The 14953-nt window shown below is 57.4% G+C and overlaps 1 protein-coding gene across 1 annotated transcript in view; it reads left to right on the top strand.

Annotated features, from left to right (window-relative positions):
- HMCN2 (hemicentin 2) overlaps nucleotides 1-14953 on the top strand; it is a 44066-nt gene that overhangs the window by 8406 nt on the left and 20707 nt on the right. Inside the window, 16 exon segments of the mRNA XM_027104531.1 lie at nucleotides 1149-1280; nucleotides 3992-4143; nucleotides 4224-4384; nucleotides 4473-4597; nucleotides 5057-5240; nucleotides 7860-7950; nucleotides 8498-8606; nucleotides 8609-8764; nucleotides 9500-9690; nucleotides 10155-10236; nucleotides 10332-10468; nucleotides 11089-11230; nucleotides 11318-11462; nucleotides 12334-12461; nucleotides 13316-13472; nucleotides 14270-14391. Of these exon segments, the coding sequence (XP_026960332.1) occupies nucleotides 1149-1280; nucleotides 3992-4143; nucleotides 4224-4384; nucleotides 4473-4597; nucleotides 5057-5240; nucleotides 7860-7950; nucleotides 8498-8606; nucleotides 8609-8764; nucleotides 9500-9690; nucleotides 10155-10236; nucleotides 10332-10468; nucleotides 11089-11230; nucleotides 11318-11462; nucleotides 12334-12461; nucleotides 13316-13472; nucleotides 14270-14391 (2214 nt within the window).

The raw sequence follows: 14953 nt of genomic DNA, 5'->3' as shown, positions 1-14953 counted from the left end.
GAACATAGATGGCATTTCATTGGGTGTAGCTCACACTGGGGATGAGGGAGAGCCTTTTGGAGCTGCCTAGGGAAGCAAGGGATGAAGGCTTGGCCAGATTTTCTCAGGATCAGCTATTGTGTCGGTTAGGGAATAGACTCAGCTGGGTAACAAAAAAGACCCCAAAATACAGTGCATCAAGTAAGAGAGACGTTTACCTCTGTCATCCAAAAGCCCAGAGGTGAGTGTCTAGGCTGGAGGGTAGATCTGTACCTACCAAGTGGTAATTTAGGGACCAGGATCCTTCCATCCTGTTGATCTCCCATCCCCTGGGGGTTGTCCCTGTCCATGTCGCATCCTGTCCCAGCCCACAAAGCAGAAATGAGCAGACGTAGAGGGCAGGCATTTTTATTTTAAGTGGGTGATGCAGAAGTTGCATCTGTCCCCTGTGCTTGTATCCCATGAGTGAGAACTTTGACAGCTGGCCACAGCAGGCTGCAGGGGAGACTGGGAAATGTAGTTTCTACCTGAGTGACCCCGTGCAAGATGGGATGGACAGCTTGTGGGGACACCAGCTGTCTGCTGCACATGCCAAACCCTGTAGCCTCTCCAAAAGGGGGACAGTGGATGGGTTCAACCCTGAGCCATATTGAGTACCAGTGTTGAAAATTATTGACACCAGGTCTGCTGCTCAAAGCTCATAGCTTCTTCTCCTGGTGGCCACCTTAATGAACAGTGGGAAGAGAGGAATGTCTGGTCCTTGAGGGAGAAGATGTTTCATCCTGAGCACAGCTATCTCTTTTCCACTGGTAGTGGCTACCTGGGATGCATGACTTCATCCTGGCTGAGCAGGGGAGAGTGTTGGGATCAATTAGTGATGTCTGCCCTGGCATAGTCTAAGGTCTGCTGGTGCAATAGCCATGAAATTTACCATCCTTGGGCTAAGTGGTCCCCGCCTGGGCTCTGCTTTGTAAATGTTTTGAAATAGCCAGCTGCTGGTTGTATTTACGTTTGCGAATAAAACAACTCATATCATCATCAATGGCAAGGCATAAAATGTCAACTCCTAACCACAGGGAAGGGCTTCTCGGGCATCCCTGATCTGCCTGAGAGGAAGGAAGCAGGAGGCAGGGTCTTAGGATTCTGGGAATCTGGCTTCTATCTTGCAGTGCCCCCAACGTTTGAGAACCCCAAGACGGAGACTGTGAGTCAGGTGGCTGGAAGCCCCCTGGTCCTGAGCTGCGACGTGACTGCAGTCCCTGCACCTAGCGTTACTTGGCTGAAAGACAGAATGCCTGTTGGTGAGTGCATTAGTCCTTATCTTGTTGGCGCCAAGTAGTCCTTTATTTAATGAAATGGCAGTGAAAACAGAAGGGGTGGTTGGTTGTTAACGGTTCTTACTTGGCAAAATCAAAAGCTGGTGGTGCCCTGTTGGTCCCATCCCCCCCGATTCGTCTTTCAACCCTGTTGGCCTTGAAATCCCAACACTGAGAACCATCTGAGTGGGGGCTCAGTGGCTTCTTGTGTTTGTGTCCATAGTCAGCTCCCACGGGACAGAAATGCAGAGTGGGTGCTGAGGGTCTAGCTGGCCCGACCCTGGGCCTGGCATTGGCCCCGAAGCTGCTCCTTCTCCAGTAACTCAGCTCCATTCGGCCCAGCTGTCGGTCACCCCATCCAGGCCTTCAACCTTGCCCTGCTCTCTTCCTCTCCCCCGACCCACCCACGCATCGGTCAGTAGACACCTCGTCTTGTCAACATAAATGCCTCTGGTGCCAGCACTGCTCTCCATCCATAGCCTTTCCCGTTCCAGCCACCACTGTCCACACCCCTGGGTGAGGGCAGCAGCCCCTACACTGGTCTCTCGGGTCTCCTCCATGCCTCCAATGCAGGCTCCACCGGGGCAGAAGGGATCACAAAGTGCAGCTCTGAGTGGGTCAGTTGTCTGTTGAAACTGAAAATCCTTTTGTGCCTGGAGTCCTCAGAACCACAGCCCAGGAGGCCCTTCGGGGCTGGGGCCGGCCCCCCTCTCCCTGCCCTGCTGCGTGCTCCGGACAGACCCAGCTGCTCTTGACTCCTTGCATATGCCTATGTCTGTCTGTCTGTCTCTGTCTTTCTCTCTCTCAATAACAGCCTTATTGAGATGTAATTCACATACTCTACAATTTACTCAATGAAAGCATCTAAATCAATCCTTTTTTGTGTGATCACAGACCATCCCCACAATCAACTTTGGAACATTTTTTTTCCAACTGTATATTTTCTTTTTTAAAAAATTGAAGTATAGTTGATTTACAATGTTGTGTAATTTCTGCTGTATAGCCAAGTGATTCAGCTTTACATATATTCGTTCTTTTTATATTCTTTTCCGTATGGTTTATCATAGGATATTGAATATAGTTCACTGTGCTATACAGTAGAACCTTGTTGTTTATAATTTTGGAACATCTTTATCACCCCAAGGGAAATCCCTTACCCATCACCTTCACTCCCAGCCGCCCCGGCCCTAGGCAGCCACTAACCTACTTTCTGTCTCTATAGACTTGCCCGTTCTGGACAATTCATATAACACGTGGAATCATACAACACGTGACCTCTTGTGACTGGCTCCTTCCACTTAGCATCGTGTCTTCAAGGTTCATCCGTGTTGTAGTATGTGTCAGTTCTTCATTCCTTTTTTAAGTTAATTTTTTTCTTTCTTTTTTGTGGCTGAGTGTTCCACTGTGTAGATATATCATGTTCTGTTTATCCGTCCACCAGCTGATGGACATTTGTGTTGTTTCCACCTTTTGGCTATGGTGGATAGGGTGCTGTGAACGTTTGTGTACAAGTGTTTGTGTGGCGTTTGCTGTCCTTCCTCTTTGATATATAACTGGGAGTGGAATTGCTGTGGACCCTGTTCTCTCTCGGCTCCAGCTCTTGGCACGCGCTGTTTCCTCCCTGAAATGCTCATCCCAGGCTCCCCGGACCACCTCCACTTTCACCTGGCTGATTCAGACTCACGTTCAGGTCTCAGCTGAGACTCACCTCCTCCAGAAGCCTGGCCTGGTCTCTCCATGCTCCGTCAGGGTTTCACAGGGCTGGGCACACAGGATTGTACCTGTGTCGCTGTCTCTGATGTACTTTGAACTCCTTGAGGACAGGGACCATGTTTCACTCATCTTTGATTCCCGAGCTCTCTCGCTGTTGGACATGTAGTAGTTGCTCAATACATTTTGTGTTGAAAGACTGGCTGGACAGATGAGGATCTGGGGGAGGGCAGACCAGTCTGGACTGGTGCAGTTAGAGAAGGCTTTGGGGCAGAGGTGCTGCTGGAGAACGCGAGAGGGAGGCATTCTAGGCTGGGGGAGGGGTGCAGCTTGAGCAGAGGCCCAGGGGAAGCCCCACACTGGACTTATGTTGGAGTCAGTGAGTGGCTGGTTCACCTTGATCAGTGCGGGGAGGGAAAGGTTGGAAGGAGGGTGGGAGATGAGGGCTGGGCCTGAGCGTCAACAGGAAGAGGAGCAAGTCCTGGACTCTAAAGGGGGCGGTGGGGGGCCACTTCCCTGACTGTCCAGTGGTTAAGATGCCGAGCTCCCAATGCAGGAGGCACGGGTTCGATCCCTGGTCGGGGAACTAGGATCCTGCCTGCCACATGGCATGGCCAGAAAAATAAATAAAAATAAAAAAATAAAGGGAGTGGGGTCCCTTGGGAAGAAATGTGCCCAGTGAGGGAAGTAGGGAGGGGTTGGTTGTAAGGACCAGAGCAATCAAAGGAGTCCAGGCTGCGGAAGGCCGTGACGTAAATGGCTAGAGGCCCTGCCCACATCTGGGCCCACGTCTGGGCCTCAGTTTCCCTATGAGCATAAGAAAGGGGTGGGTGATTCAAGGTTCCCAGGGTCTTTCCAGCCTTGTGAGTGTGGGGGTCAGGCGCCCTCTGAGGGAGTCACGAGACTTCTCTGTCTGGGCCCAGTGGTGGCAGCTGGGGCGGTGGGTCTGAGCAGGTGAGGTCCTGCCACACCCCTCCGTCCCACAGAAAGCAGTGTGGCACGTGGTGTGGTCTCCCGGGGGGGCCGCCTCCAGCTGAGTCACTTACAGCCAGACCAGGCTGGCACCTACACATGTGTGGCCGAGAATGCCCTGGCGGAGGCCCGCAAGGACTTCGTGGTGGCCGTGCTGGGTACGTCTGCACCCTGCGCTCCCCGTGTCCCACCCCCATGCCAGCCCCAGCCACCGCCCCAGGCCTCACCACACCCACTCTGCCACAGTGGCCCCCCCGGATCCGGAGCTCGGGCGCCACGCAGGAGCACAGCGTCCTGGAGGGGCAGGGGCTGCGGCTGGACTGCGAGGCTGACGGGCAGCCACCACCCGACGTGGCCTGGCTGAAGGACGGTGGCCCGCTGGGCCAGGGCGCCGGCCCCCACCTCCGGTAAGACCCAGCCTGTGACCTCCCCGCCCCAGGAGGCAAGCCTGCAGGCCCTCACGCACCTGCTCCCGGCTCTCCCTCCCCGGGGCAGGTTCTACCTGGAGGGCAGCTCCCTGGTGCTAAAGGGCCTGAGGGCCTCGGACTCGGGGGCCTACACCTGCGTGGCCCACAACGCGGCCGGTGAGGACGCCAGGCTGCACACCGTGAACGTGCTGGGTGAGCAGCTGAGGGGCGAGGAGAGCCGGGCCGCCCCACCGTCCCAGGGCGGCAGCAGCCTGGCCGCCGTGGGGCCTCCACTGGGGCACCTGGAGGGCGGTGCCAGGGCCCGGATACGGGAGCCCTGGTGAAGCCCCAGCCGTGCCCACTCTGTGAGCCAGGCCAGCCTGACCTGTCCGGGCCTCTGCCCCATCCTCAGACTAGGGGCACAACTGCGACAGCCCAGGGGCGCAGTGGGGGAGTCGGGATAAAGGAGAGACCCACACCCCCAGGCAGTGGACTTCATCGTCACCTGGGTTGGGCGCGGGCCTGAGACCCACGTGATGATTGCCACACGGTGGCTGCACGTGGCAGAAGTCGAGGTATCGGCGCCACCTCCTGGGACTTCCCTGAGAGGAGCCCACCTCCCCGCCCAGGCCCCCTCACTGCCCCCGTTTTTCCTCTCTGCCCACCCACCAGTGCCTCCCACCATCGAGCAGGGGGCAGAGGGCGCAGGGACCCTGGTGAGCAGGCCTGGGGAGCTGGTGACCATGGCGTGCCCTGTCCGGGGCTCCCCGCGCATCCACGTCAGCTGGCTCAAGGATGGCCTGCCCCTCGCGCTCTCCCAGCGCACCCACCTCCACGGCTTGGGCCGCACCCTCAGGTAAGGGAGCGGCTCCCCTGCCCGCCAGCCAGCGGATGGCAGGCCCCAGATACACTCTTCAGGCAGCTTGGGCTTAAAAGCACGTCTGAATGGTTTTTAGACTAAAAATAACATAAACATACAGAGGTTTCTGATGGGGAGAGTGGGAGATGAAAGGGGCCTCTGCCCTCAGGCTTTCACAGCCCAGTGGGGGAGGTACAGATCCGGGTGATGACATCTGGTGGCACCTAACTCAGCCTGGCCCCAGGTAGAAGAAATCTGGGAAGGCTTCCTGGAAGAAAGTGCCTGAGCAACGTCTTCATGCATTCAGCAGCACTTAACGGAGTGCTTGCTGTTCCAGGTACAGTTCCAGGTACTGGGCTGGAGCAGTGAGCAAGATGAAGCCTTTGCTCCTGCAGCTTTGGGGAGGGAGGGGAATGGAAAATAAACAGATATAAAAGTGACATGTCACAAGGGATGTGTGCTCAGAAGAATAAAGTAGGGTGAGGGGATGGGAGGTGGCAGTGGAGGGTGCTATTTTAGGGTGGCCAGCAGTAGGCACTCAGATGAGGTGACACTTGAGCAGAGATGGAAGGCGATGAGAAGGGGAGGTGAGTGGATTCCATGGCAGGAAGAATTCCATTCCTTCCAGGCAGGAAGAGCAGGTTCAAAGGCCCTGCGGTGGGCGTGTGGCTGTGTGTTCTCGAAACAGAGTTGGAGGGTCGGTTATGATGGGGGAAGTCAGGTGACACAGGGCCTCGTAAGTCCTTCAAAAGACTTGGGCTTTCCTAAGGAGAGAAGGGAAGCCCTGAGAGGGTTTTCAGCAGAGAAGTCACATCATGACGTGACTTAAATTTTGTGTATGTGGTAAAAACACATAATAGAAAAGTTACCATTTTAGCCATTTTTAAGTGTACTGTTCAGGGGCGTTAAGTACATTCACATTGTGGTGCAACTTCACCATCTCCAGACCTTTTCATCTCCCCAAACGGAAACTCTGCCCCATCGAACAGTAATTCCCCACCCCGCTCCCCAGCCCCTGGCACCCAGCACTGTACTTTCTGTCTGTGAACCTGCCTTATTCTGAGTACCTCAGATAAGTGGAATCATGCAATCGTTGTCCTTCTGTGACTGGTTTATTTCACGCAGCATCATGTTTTCATCCATGTTGTGGCATGTGTCAAATTTTCCATCCTAATTTTTAAGGCTGAATAATATCGCCTGGTATGTGTAGAACACGTTTTCCTTTCACCCATCGATGGACACTTGGATTGCTTCCACATTTTAGCAGCTGTGAATAATGCTGCTGTGAACACGGGTGTTGGCTTATCCGTTTGAGCTTCTACTTTCATTTCTTTGCGGTTGTGACTTAGGTTTTTAGACGATCCTTCGGGCTGCAGTGTGGACAGCAGACTGTAGGGCCAAGGGCAGAGTGGGAGGGCATTTTAGGGCTGCGGCCACAAGCCAGGTGAGACGTGGCGGGGCCTGGATCAGAGCCACGTGGTGGAGGTGCTCCAGCTGGCGGTGTTTGCGGAGAGATGGGGAGGGGTTGAGCAGGGCTCTGGGGTCTCTATCTGGGAACCCGGAAGGCTGAAGTCTGTTTTCTGAGATGGGTCCACAGTGGGAGGGGCAAGTTGAGGGGTGAGACCGGTGTTCTGTTCCAACCTGTTGGTTGGAGAGGTTCTTGGACATACAGGGAAGGTGGAAACCAGGCATTTGATACTCCTGTCAGGAGTTTAGGAGGTAGATGTTTGGAGATTGTCAGTGAACAGGTGGTGTTGGAAGCCAGGATGGGCTGCGGGCCCCGGGAAGTGAGTGTGGACTGAGCCTGGGCTGCCAGCATTAGGTGGTTATAACAGACGTTTCAGGGTCACTGGGGACGTTGACAAGGGCGGCTCAGGAGGAGTGGTCGGGGCAAAAGGGGGTTTGAGAGACAGTGAGGGTTCAGGCAGTGGAGACAGTGAGTAGAGACGAGTCTGGTGAGTCCTGAAAGCTGAGAGGAATTGTCTAGAAGAAGGGGGTGGGAGTACAGGCTGTCCGGGGGTGGGCCAGTGGAGCTTCCAGAATTTGGGAAGCAGGAAGTCTGGCTGCAGAGTGAGGTGGGCAGAGAAGGCAGCAGGGGTGGGGGGTGAGGTGGGGACTCTCCCTCTCTCTCCCTCTCTCTCTCTCTCCCTCTCCCTCCCTCTCTCTCTCTCCCTCTCCCCCTCTCTCTTTCTTCCTGTCTCTCTCTCTCTCCCTGTCTCTCTCTCTCCCTCTCCCCCCCTCCCCCCTCCCTCTCTCTCTTCCTGTCTCTCTCCTCTCTTCTGTCTCCCCCCTCCCCCCTCTCCCCCTCCCCCCTCTCCCTCTCTCTCTCTCCCTCTCTCCCCCCTCCCCCCTCTCCCCCTCCCTCTCTCTCTTTCTTCCTGTCTCTCTCTCTCCCTCTGTATCTCTCTCCCCCCTCCCTCTCTCTCCCTCTCTCTCTCTCTCTCTCTCCCTCCCTCTCTCTCTCCCTGTCTCTCTCTCTTTCTTCCTGTCTCTCTCTCTCTCCCTGTCTCTCTCTCTCCCTCTCCCCCCCTCCCCCCTCCCTCTCTCTCTTCCTGTCTCTCTCTCTCACTCTGTCTCTCTCTCTCACCCCCCGCCCCCTTTGCTCTCGGGCTTCAGGATTTCCCAGGTGCAGCAGGCAGATTCCGGCATCTTCACCTGTGTGGCTTCGAGCCCAGCGGGCGTGGCCGACAGGAACTTTACCTTGCAGGTGCATGGTAAGGAGCAGGGGAGTGGGTTAGCGGGTCCTTCGGCCTTAGGGACGAGAATCAAGGCTCTTGTCCCCTCCCCTCTGCCCATCTGGGTGAAACCAAGGGTTGGCCCTCAGGGATGTCAGGGCAGGGCAAATAGTCTCTGATTCATTCGGTCACTCATTCATTGATCTCACAAGTAGTTGTTGGACACTAGTGTGCCAGGGCCTTGCCAGGCACTGGAATATGGCAGTGAGCAGAGGTAGCCCTGACATCAGGAAGTCGGTGAGGGAAACAGCTCTGTAAAATTAAAATTCCACGCAACTAGTGATACCAGGGTAAGGAGAGGGTGCCACAGGAGCACAGAGGAGGGCACCTCACCTGGCCTCGGGCATTCAGGGAAGGCTTCCTGGAGGAGGTGAGGTCTAAGCTGAGGACTGAAGATGAGAAGGAATAGTCCAGGAGAAGGGCATTCTGGCCCATAGTTACAGTCTGTGCAAAGTCCAGGGGCGAGGGCCACCTGGCATTGGATAAGTTGGCTCGTGCCCACTCTTTTGCCCTGTGCAGTGCCCCCTGTCCTGGAGCCGGTCGAGTTCCAGAATGACGTGGCGGTGGTCCGTGGCTCCCCGGTGGTCCTCCCCTGTGAAGCCCGGGGCAGCCCCCTGCCCCTCGTTTTGTGGATGAAGGATGGGGAACCCTTTTTGCCCCGGAGCCTGGAACAGGGGCCTGGCCTACAGCTGGAGACAGCGGGAGTTGGCGACTCAGGGATCTACTCCTGCGTGGCCGTGAGCGAGGCAGGGGAAGCGAGGCGGCATTTCCGGCTGACGGTGATGGGTGGGTCACCTGCCCCCAGCGCCAGCTTCTCTGGGCCAGGGACAGGACGGGGGCCCTCGGGGGGGCGATGGAGGCAGTGAGAGAGGTGAGCACCCTGGAGGCTTGGGGCTTAGGGAGCAGGCCTCGCCGACCTGGCTGCAGGGGCTGGGGGCCAGGACACTTCATTCTCCTGGGGCTGTGCCCCTCTGTCTTGTCCTTGGAACCTTGTAAAGCAGGAACAAAGCCATCGAAATCTTGGGGCTCTAAGTCTGAAGCACAAGATTTTGCAAGTGTGCCCTACTGGAAAGATGCGTTTCCCTCCATACTGTATCCTTGTTGTTGTTTTTTTGTTTGTTTTTTGTTTTTGCGGTACGCGGGCCTCTCACTGTTGTGGCCTCTCCCGTCGCGGAGCACAGGCTCCGGATGCGCAGGCTCAGCGGCCATGGCTCACGGGCAGCCGCTCCACGGCATGTGGGATCCTCCCGGACCGGGGCATGAACCCGTGTTCCCTGTATCGGCAGGCGACTCTCAACCACTGCACCACCAGGGAAGCCCTCCTTGTTGGTTTTTAAGCGCAAATCATTGTCCCAGGCAGATGGGCCCAACGTGTTTAGGACCCTCCAACACAATCACCAGCTTCCTGTTTGCAGGCCCATGTACTGTCAGCATCTGGATGGTGGGGGAGGGGAATGAACCCCACATCCTAGTGTTCTGGCCATGGCCCCCATGGCTGACCCAGGGCGGGGTGTCTTGCAGATCCCCCCCACATCGAGGACTCAGGCCAGCCTGCAGAGCTATTGCTGACCCCCGGCACCCCCTTGGAGCTCCTCTGCGATGCCCGGGGCACCCCCCAACCCAGCATCACGTGGCACAAGGATGGGCAGGCCCTGAACAGGCCGAAGGACAGCAAGAGGGCCGGGCGGGGGCTCCGGGTGGAGGGTGTGCAGGTGCTGCTGCCCTGCCTGCTGTGGCATGAAGCTGGGGAGAGGAGGGGAGGGACCCAGTGGCACTTGGCAGGGTTTGCCCAAGCTCCACTTTTATTCGGGGTATGAGGATGTGAAGAGGACCCCCCACCCCGGCCCCGGGCCATGCCCTTGGGAGCTCCCAGTCAGGTTAGACCCAAGGCTGATGCAGAAACCAGATAAATCCCTAACCCCACCAGAAAAGAACTGGTACAGTCAAGGGGGACTCCCTGGAGGAGGCAGACTCTGCCCTAGCCCTAAAGCAAGGGTGAGCCAGTAATAGGGAAGAAACATCCCAGAGAGGAGAAGGGGTTGGTGGGAAAGGCAGGATGGCTGACTCAGCAGGCCTGAGGCTAAATCCTGGGTCCTCAGCTGTGTAGGAGGGAAACCAGATCAGGAGGTGGGCAGGGTGGTGCCGGAGGTAGCTGCTCACCCTGCCCCATCCCCAGGTGGGTGACGCTGGGCTGTACACTTGCCTGGCCCACAGCCCTGCTGGTGAAATCGAGAAGAGCTTCCGGGTCAGAGTTCAAGGTAGGGGGCTGCCAGAGTGGGGGCGGGAGAGGGAGGCAGGATGGGACCTGCAGGGGTGGGTCCCTCTCTCATGTCCTCCCTACCCACCTCACCAGCCCCCCCAAATGTCATTGGGCCCCAAGGCCCCCGCGGTGTGGTTGGCCTGGCCCCGGGACAGCTGGTTCTAGAGTGCTCGGTGGAGGCAGATCCCGCACCGGAGATCGAGTGGCACCGTGATGGCATCCTGCTGCAGGTGGGTGCCAGGCTGGGGACCCAGGGGCACCGCTTTCTGTTCCTCTCAGGCCCCAGACCCTGACCAGACTCGATCCCAGGTGCCGAGGGCCTATTCTGGGCCGGCCCTTTGCATACCTGCTCTCCTGACCTTTTCCACCCCTGTTACTATTGTCACCCCCATACTGTGGATGGGGACACCGAGGCAAGGCTAAGATTTGCACCCCAGGGCTTCTGATGCACATCTGTGCTGTACCTTTGAGCTGTGCTTAGTGGCTGTGTGGCTTGGGGCCAGTTACTGCGGTTCTGTGCGCTCACCCCTGAAATGGGGCCAATTTGCTTCTGTGGACCCAAGGATTGTAGATCTGGTGGAAGCTCCAGCTCCTAGTGTGAGCATGGGTCCCCCCTGCAACATGCCCGGCAGGCAGAGCTCCAGGGAAGATGCTCTTTCCCTCCCAAAGGAGCCTATTTCCCCAGAAAGTCCTCAGCTGCGCATCAGTTCAGGGGCTGCAGGCCGGCCCAGAATGAATGGGGCAGAGACCACTGTCCGGCCCCGCTGGTTCCTTGGTCTTGGTGCGTGGGGGGCTGGCCTGGCCCAGCCCAGCACTGATGAGGGTCTCTCCACCCTGGGGGTCTCTACAGGCAGATGCCCACACCCAGTTCCCAGAGCAGGGCAGGTTCCTCCAGCTGCAGGCCCTGAGCACGGCCGACAGTGGCAACTACAGCTGCACAGCCCGCAATGCTGCAGGCAGCACCAGTGTGGCCTTCCACGTGGAGGTCCACAGTGAGTGGCCCCACCCCACCCGCCCTGCCCCCCCTCCCTGAGAGCGACAGGGTCCCAGCACCCGCCCCCTCTGTGCCTCTCCTCCAGCGGTGCCCACCATCCGGCCAGGACCACCTGCAGTGAATGCCTCCGTGAACCAGACGGCTCTGCTGTCCTGCAAGGCAGACGGTGCCCCCCCGCCCCTTGTGAACTGGCGGAAGGATGGCATCCCTCTGGATCCTGAGAGCCCCAGGTGGGAGCTGGTAGGGGAGGGCATCAGGGAGGGGCTCAGGTACCTCTTTACGGGTTGTAAACGGAAGCCCACCTGGGCAGTTGGAGCAGAAAGGACATGGGTCTTCTCAGAACCCAAGGACATACATGCCCATTCGTTAAGGGCGTGAGAACCCCTGGTGGCTGTCTGTCTGTCTGTCTGTCTCTAGTTTTGACTCTTGGTTGCTAGTCTGTTTCTGTGTGTGAGGGCTTCATGCCTCTCTCTCCCTCAGACCAATTTTCTACACCTTCTTTCTCTAAGAACATGGCAGAACGGCTCCCCACACACACCTCCCCCCGCCCCCCCCACCCCCAGCCAAGTTATAGCTGCTGTGTTCACACAACCTGCAGACCCTGGTGAGCTGTCTGTGAATCCTAGTTCCAAATTCCCAGGGCAGAGAATTCCATTGGCTCAGCCTGCATGATGTGTCCATCCCCCGTCCAACCGGCTGTGGCCAGGGGCGGGGTCACACAGTACAGACATGGCCCCTGGGAAAGGGCAGTTTTCCGACCTAATTGAGGGGCTGTTCTCAGAAAGGGTTGGGGTACCACTGCCCTCTGGCTCTTGGGGGGAGGCTGGGCCCAGGTGGGAGCATGGGAGGCCCGAAGCAGCCCCTCTCACCCTTTCTGATGCTGGGTTGTGGCGCAGGTTACTGCCCAAGGCTGTGGCCCCACGCCCCACCCCCCCACCGACCTTGGCCTCACAGATGCAGGACTCCTGAGTCAGCATCCTCTCGCTCAGAAAGCCAGGGACCAAGGGGAGGGTCTCGCTGGAGACACTACCAGGGGTCCAGCTCCTCCCCAGGGACTTGCTGGTCTGCCGGTATCCATGGCAACCCCTCCCTGTGTTCCAGGTTTCAGGTTCTGCCTGAGGGTTCCCTGAGGATCCAGCCAGTCCTCGCCCAGGATGCCGGCCACTACCTCTGCCTGGCGTCCAACGCCGCAGGTTCCGATCGGCAGGGCCGCGACCTCCAGGTCTTCGGTAGGTAGAGGAGGGAAGGTGTGTTTTTTTTGCCTTCAGCGTCCACCCCCTGTCTGGACCGGGTCCTGCTTAGTTTCTGGTTCATCTTAGCTGTCAGGAGCCAGGAGCAACGATCTCCAAATATTTTTGACCATGAATCCTATTAATAAAAAGTTTTGAGCATGTACACTCAAAGATGCATATTGGGGCTTCCCTGGTGGCGCGGTGGTTGAGGGTCCGCCTGCCGATGCAAGGGACACGGGTTCGTGCCCCGGTCCGGGAAGATCCCACATGCCGTGGAGCGGCTGGGCCCGTGAGCCGTGGCTGCTGAGCCTCTGCGTCCGGAGCCTGTGCTCCGCCACGGGAGAGGCCACGACAGTGAGAGGCCCGCGTACCACAAAAAAAAAAAAAAAAAAAAAAAAAAGATGCGTATTTATCTTTATGCATACCTTATATACACTTACTATTATGCTGTTCTACTGCATGAGAAAACATGCACGAGCTGTAGAACCCTCAGAATCACTGAGCCAGGGGCTCTGATCTGCTCTTCCATCCCATTGATCACCTTGGTGGAGGCTGCGCTGCTGGGCCCTGGCCTCGGGTGGGGCTGCCGGGGAGTTGCGCCCTGGAGGCCCCATTCAAGGAGGTGTAGTTAGGGGGATGCCAGCCTCAGGGGTGGTCAAAGGCCCCATCGCCCCAGCTTTGGGAACCCGTTGGAAGATCCGCTCGGGGAGTTTCTCCTGCCTCCTCGCCCCTGCTTCCTCGGGGATGGGCTGAAGGTGGTTGGAGTATCTCCTGCTCCTGGACTTTACCTTAGAGACCCCCGCCCTGCCCCCACCCCACACCCCGTCTCCTGATCACTCTTCTCTCCCCAGAGCCTCCAGCCATCACCCCCGGCCCCTCCAACCTGACCCTGACTGCTGACACCGCCGCCTCACTGCCCTGTGAGGCCAGAGGCTCTCCCAAGCCCCTTGTGGTCTGGTGGAAGGATGGACAGAAGCTGGACTTCCGCCTGCAGCAGGGAGCCTACCGGTACTGAGCTGGTCCTTCTGGGAGCGTCATGAGATGCCTGGGGTGGGGAAGGGCGTGCCTGTGTCAGAGAAGGGGAGCCAGGCCAGAACTGAGGCAGGGGCGCGCTCGGGTCTCACCAAAGCCAGCACCAGAACTTGTGTCCTGACTTCAAAGGGCCAGGAGGGTCTTTACATTAAGATACCTGGTCGGAGGTGGGGACATTTGGGACATACAGCCAAATGGAAAATATATGGCCTTTGCAACCACTTTAGTCACTATTTAAGAACCCACGTAGAAGCCCAAGTTCATGCCGGTTGAGCCTGGACCCATGGCTCCTGCAGGAGCCTCGGTCTCCCCGTTTCTCAAATGCAGCTGACCCTGAACTGATCCCTGGGAGTATTAAGAGGTCAGTTCACCAGTTAATTCACCAGATATGTGTTGTGTTAGGTGCCAGCTCATCGTGGAGCTTTGTGACTAAGCAGGTGTTCAGTGAACACGAGCAGTTCTGATCAGGGCTTTGGATATGGTTACTAATGCAGAAGTTATCATAGGTGGTGACTGTAGGAAATTTTTAGGATTATGGAGAAACCCAGAGGCAAACATTAAAATTGCCCACAAACTGAACAGGTAGACCTTGGGAGGTAGAAAATTCTAGGAGAAACTTCTAGAGTCGAGGCTGGGGGCCGGTTACAGGAAGGGAAAATAGTCATGAAACACATCCCTCGCCTCCAAATTCCCCGGGTAGGGAGGCCACGCTGGCTGGTTTCAAGTCAGCCCGGCCAGTCACTTAGCAGACAACCGTCCGTCTGTCTGTCCAGGCTCCTGCCCTCCAACGCCTTGCTCCTCACAGCCCCCAGCCCTCAGGATTCAGCCCAGTTTGAGTGTGTGGCGAGCAATGAACTGGGCGAGGCCCACAGGCTCTACTGGGTGACGGTTCACGGTGAGTTCACACTCAGGAGTGACTGTTCACAGCGAGGGCAGATGAGGAGGCCGGGATGGGGACAGTGCCTCCCTCTCCTGGGCGCTCTCTCTGCCTCCAGGGACCTGCACGGCTTCCCTCTGAGCCTTTCTGTGCTTCCCGGGTCACCGCCTCCAGGAAGCCCTCTCTGATCCTGCCCTCCCACACTGACATAACCCAACTCCAGCACAGTTCCTGGCCTGTGGGAGCTCGTAGGCGAGGCCTCTCCCAAGTCCAGAATGTTCTGAACCCAAATCTGACCTTGTCATCACCCCAGTTAAAATCCCTCCCACCACGGCTGCCTGCCGCCCTCAGGATAGAATGCATGGTGTCACCTGGGCCCAGAAGGTCAGCCCTGCTGACCCCCCAGGTTCAGCTCACCCCATGGCCTGCCTCACTCTGGGTTGCATTCATGCCTCTCAACTTTTTGTTCCTTACCTCGGGGCCTTTGCACATGCTGTTCCCTCTGCTGAACACTTTTCCCTTCACCCAAGCAATATCTGCTCTTCCTTCAAATCTCAGGTTAAATGCCACACGCCCCAGA

This window comes from Aethalodelphis obliquidens, unplaced genomic scaffold (genome assembly GCF_003676395.1).
Source record: "Aethalodelphis obliquidens isolate GAN/ISIS:26980383/991018 unplaced genomic scaffold, ASM367639v1 scaffold7, whole genome shotgun sequence".
NCBI lineage: Eukaryota > Metazoa > Chordata > Mammalia > Artiodactyla > Delphinidae > Aethalodelphis > Aethalodelphis obliquidens.
This window is presented reverse-complemented; position numbering and strand designations above follow the sequence as displayed.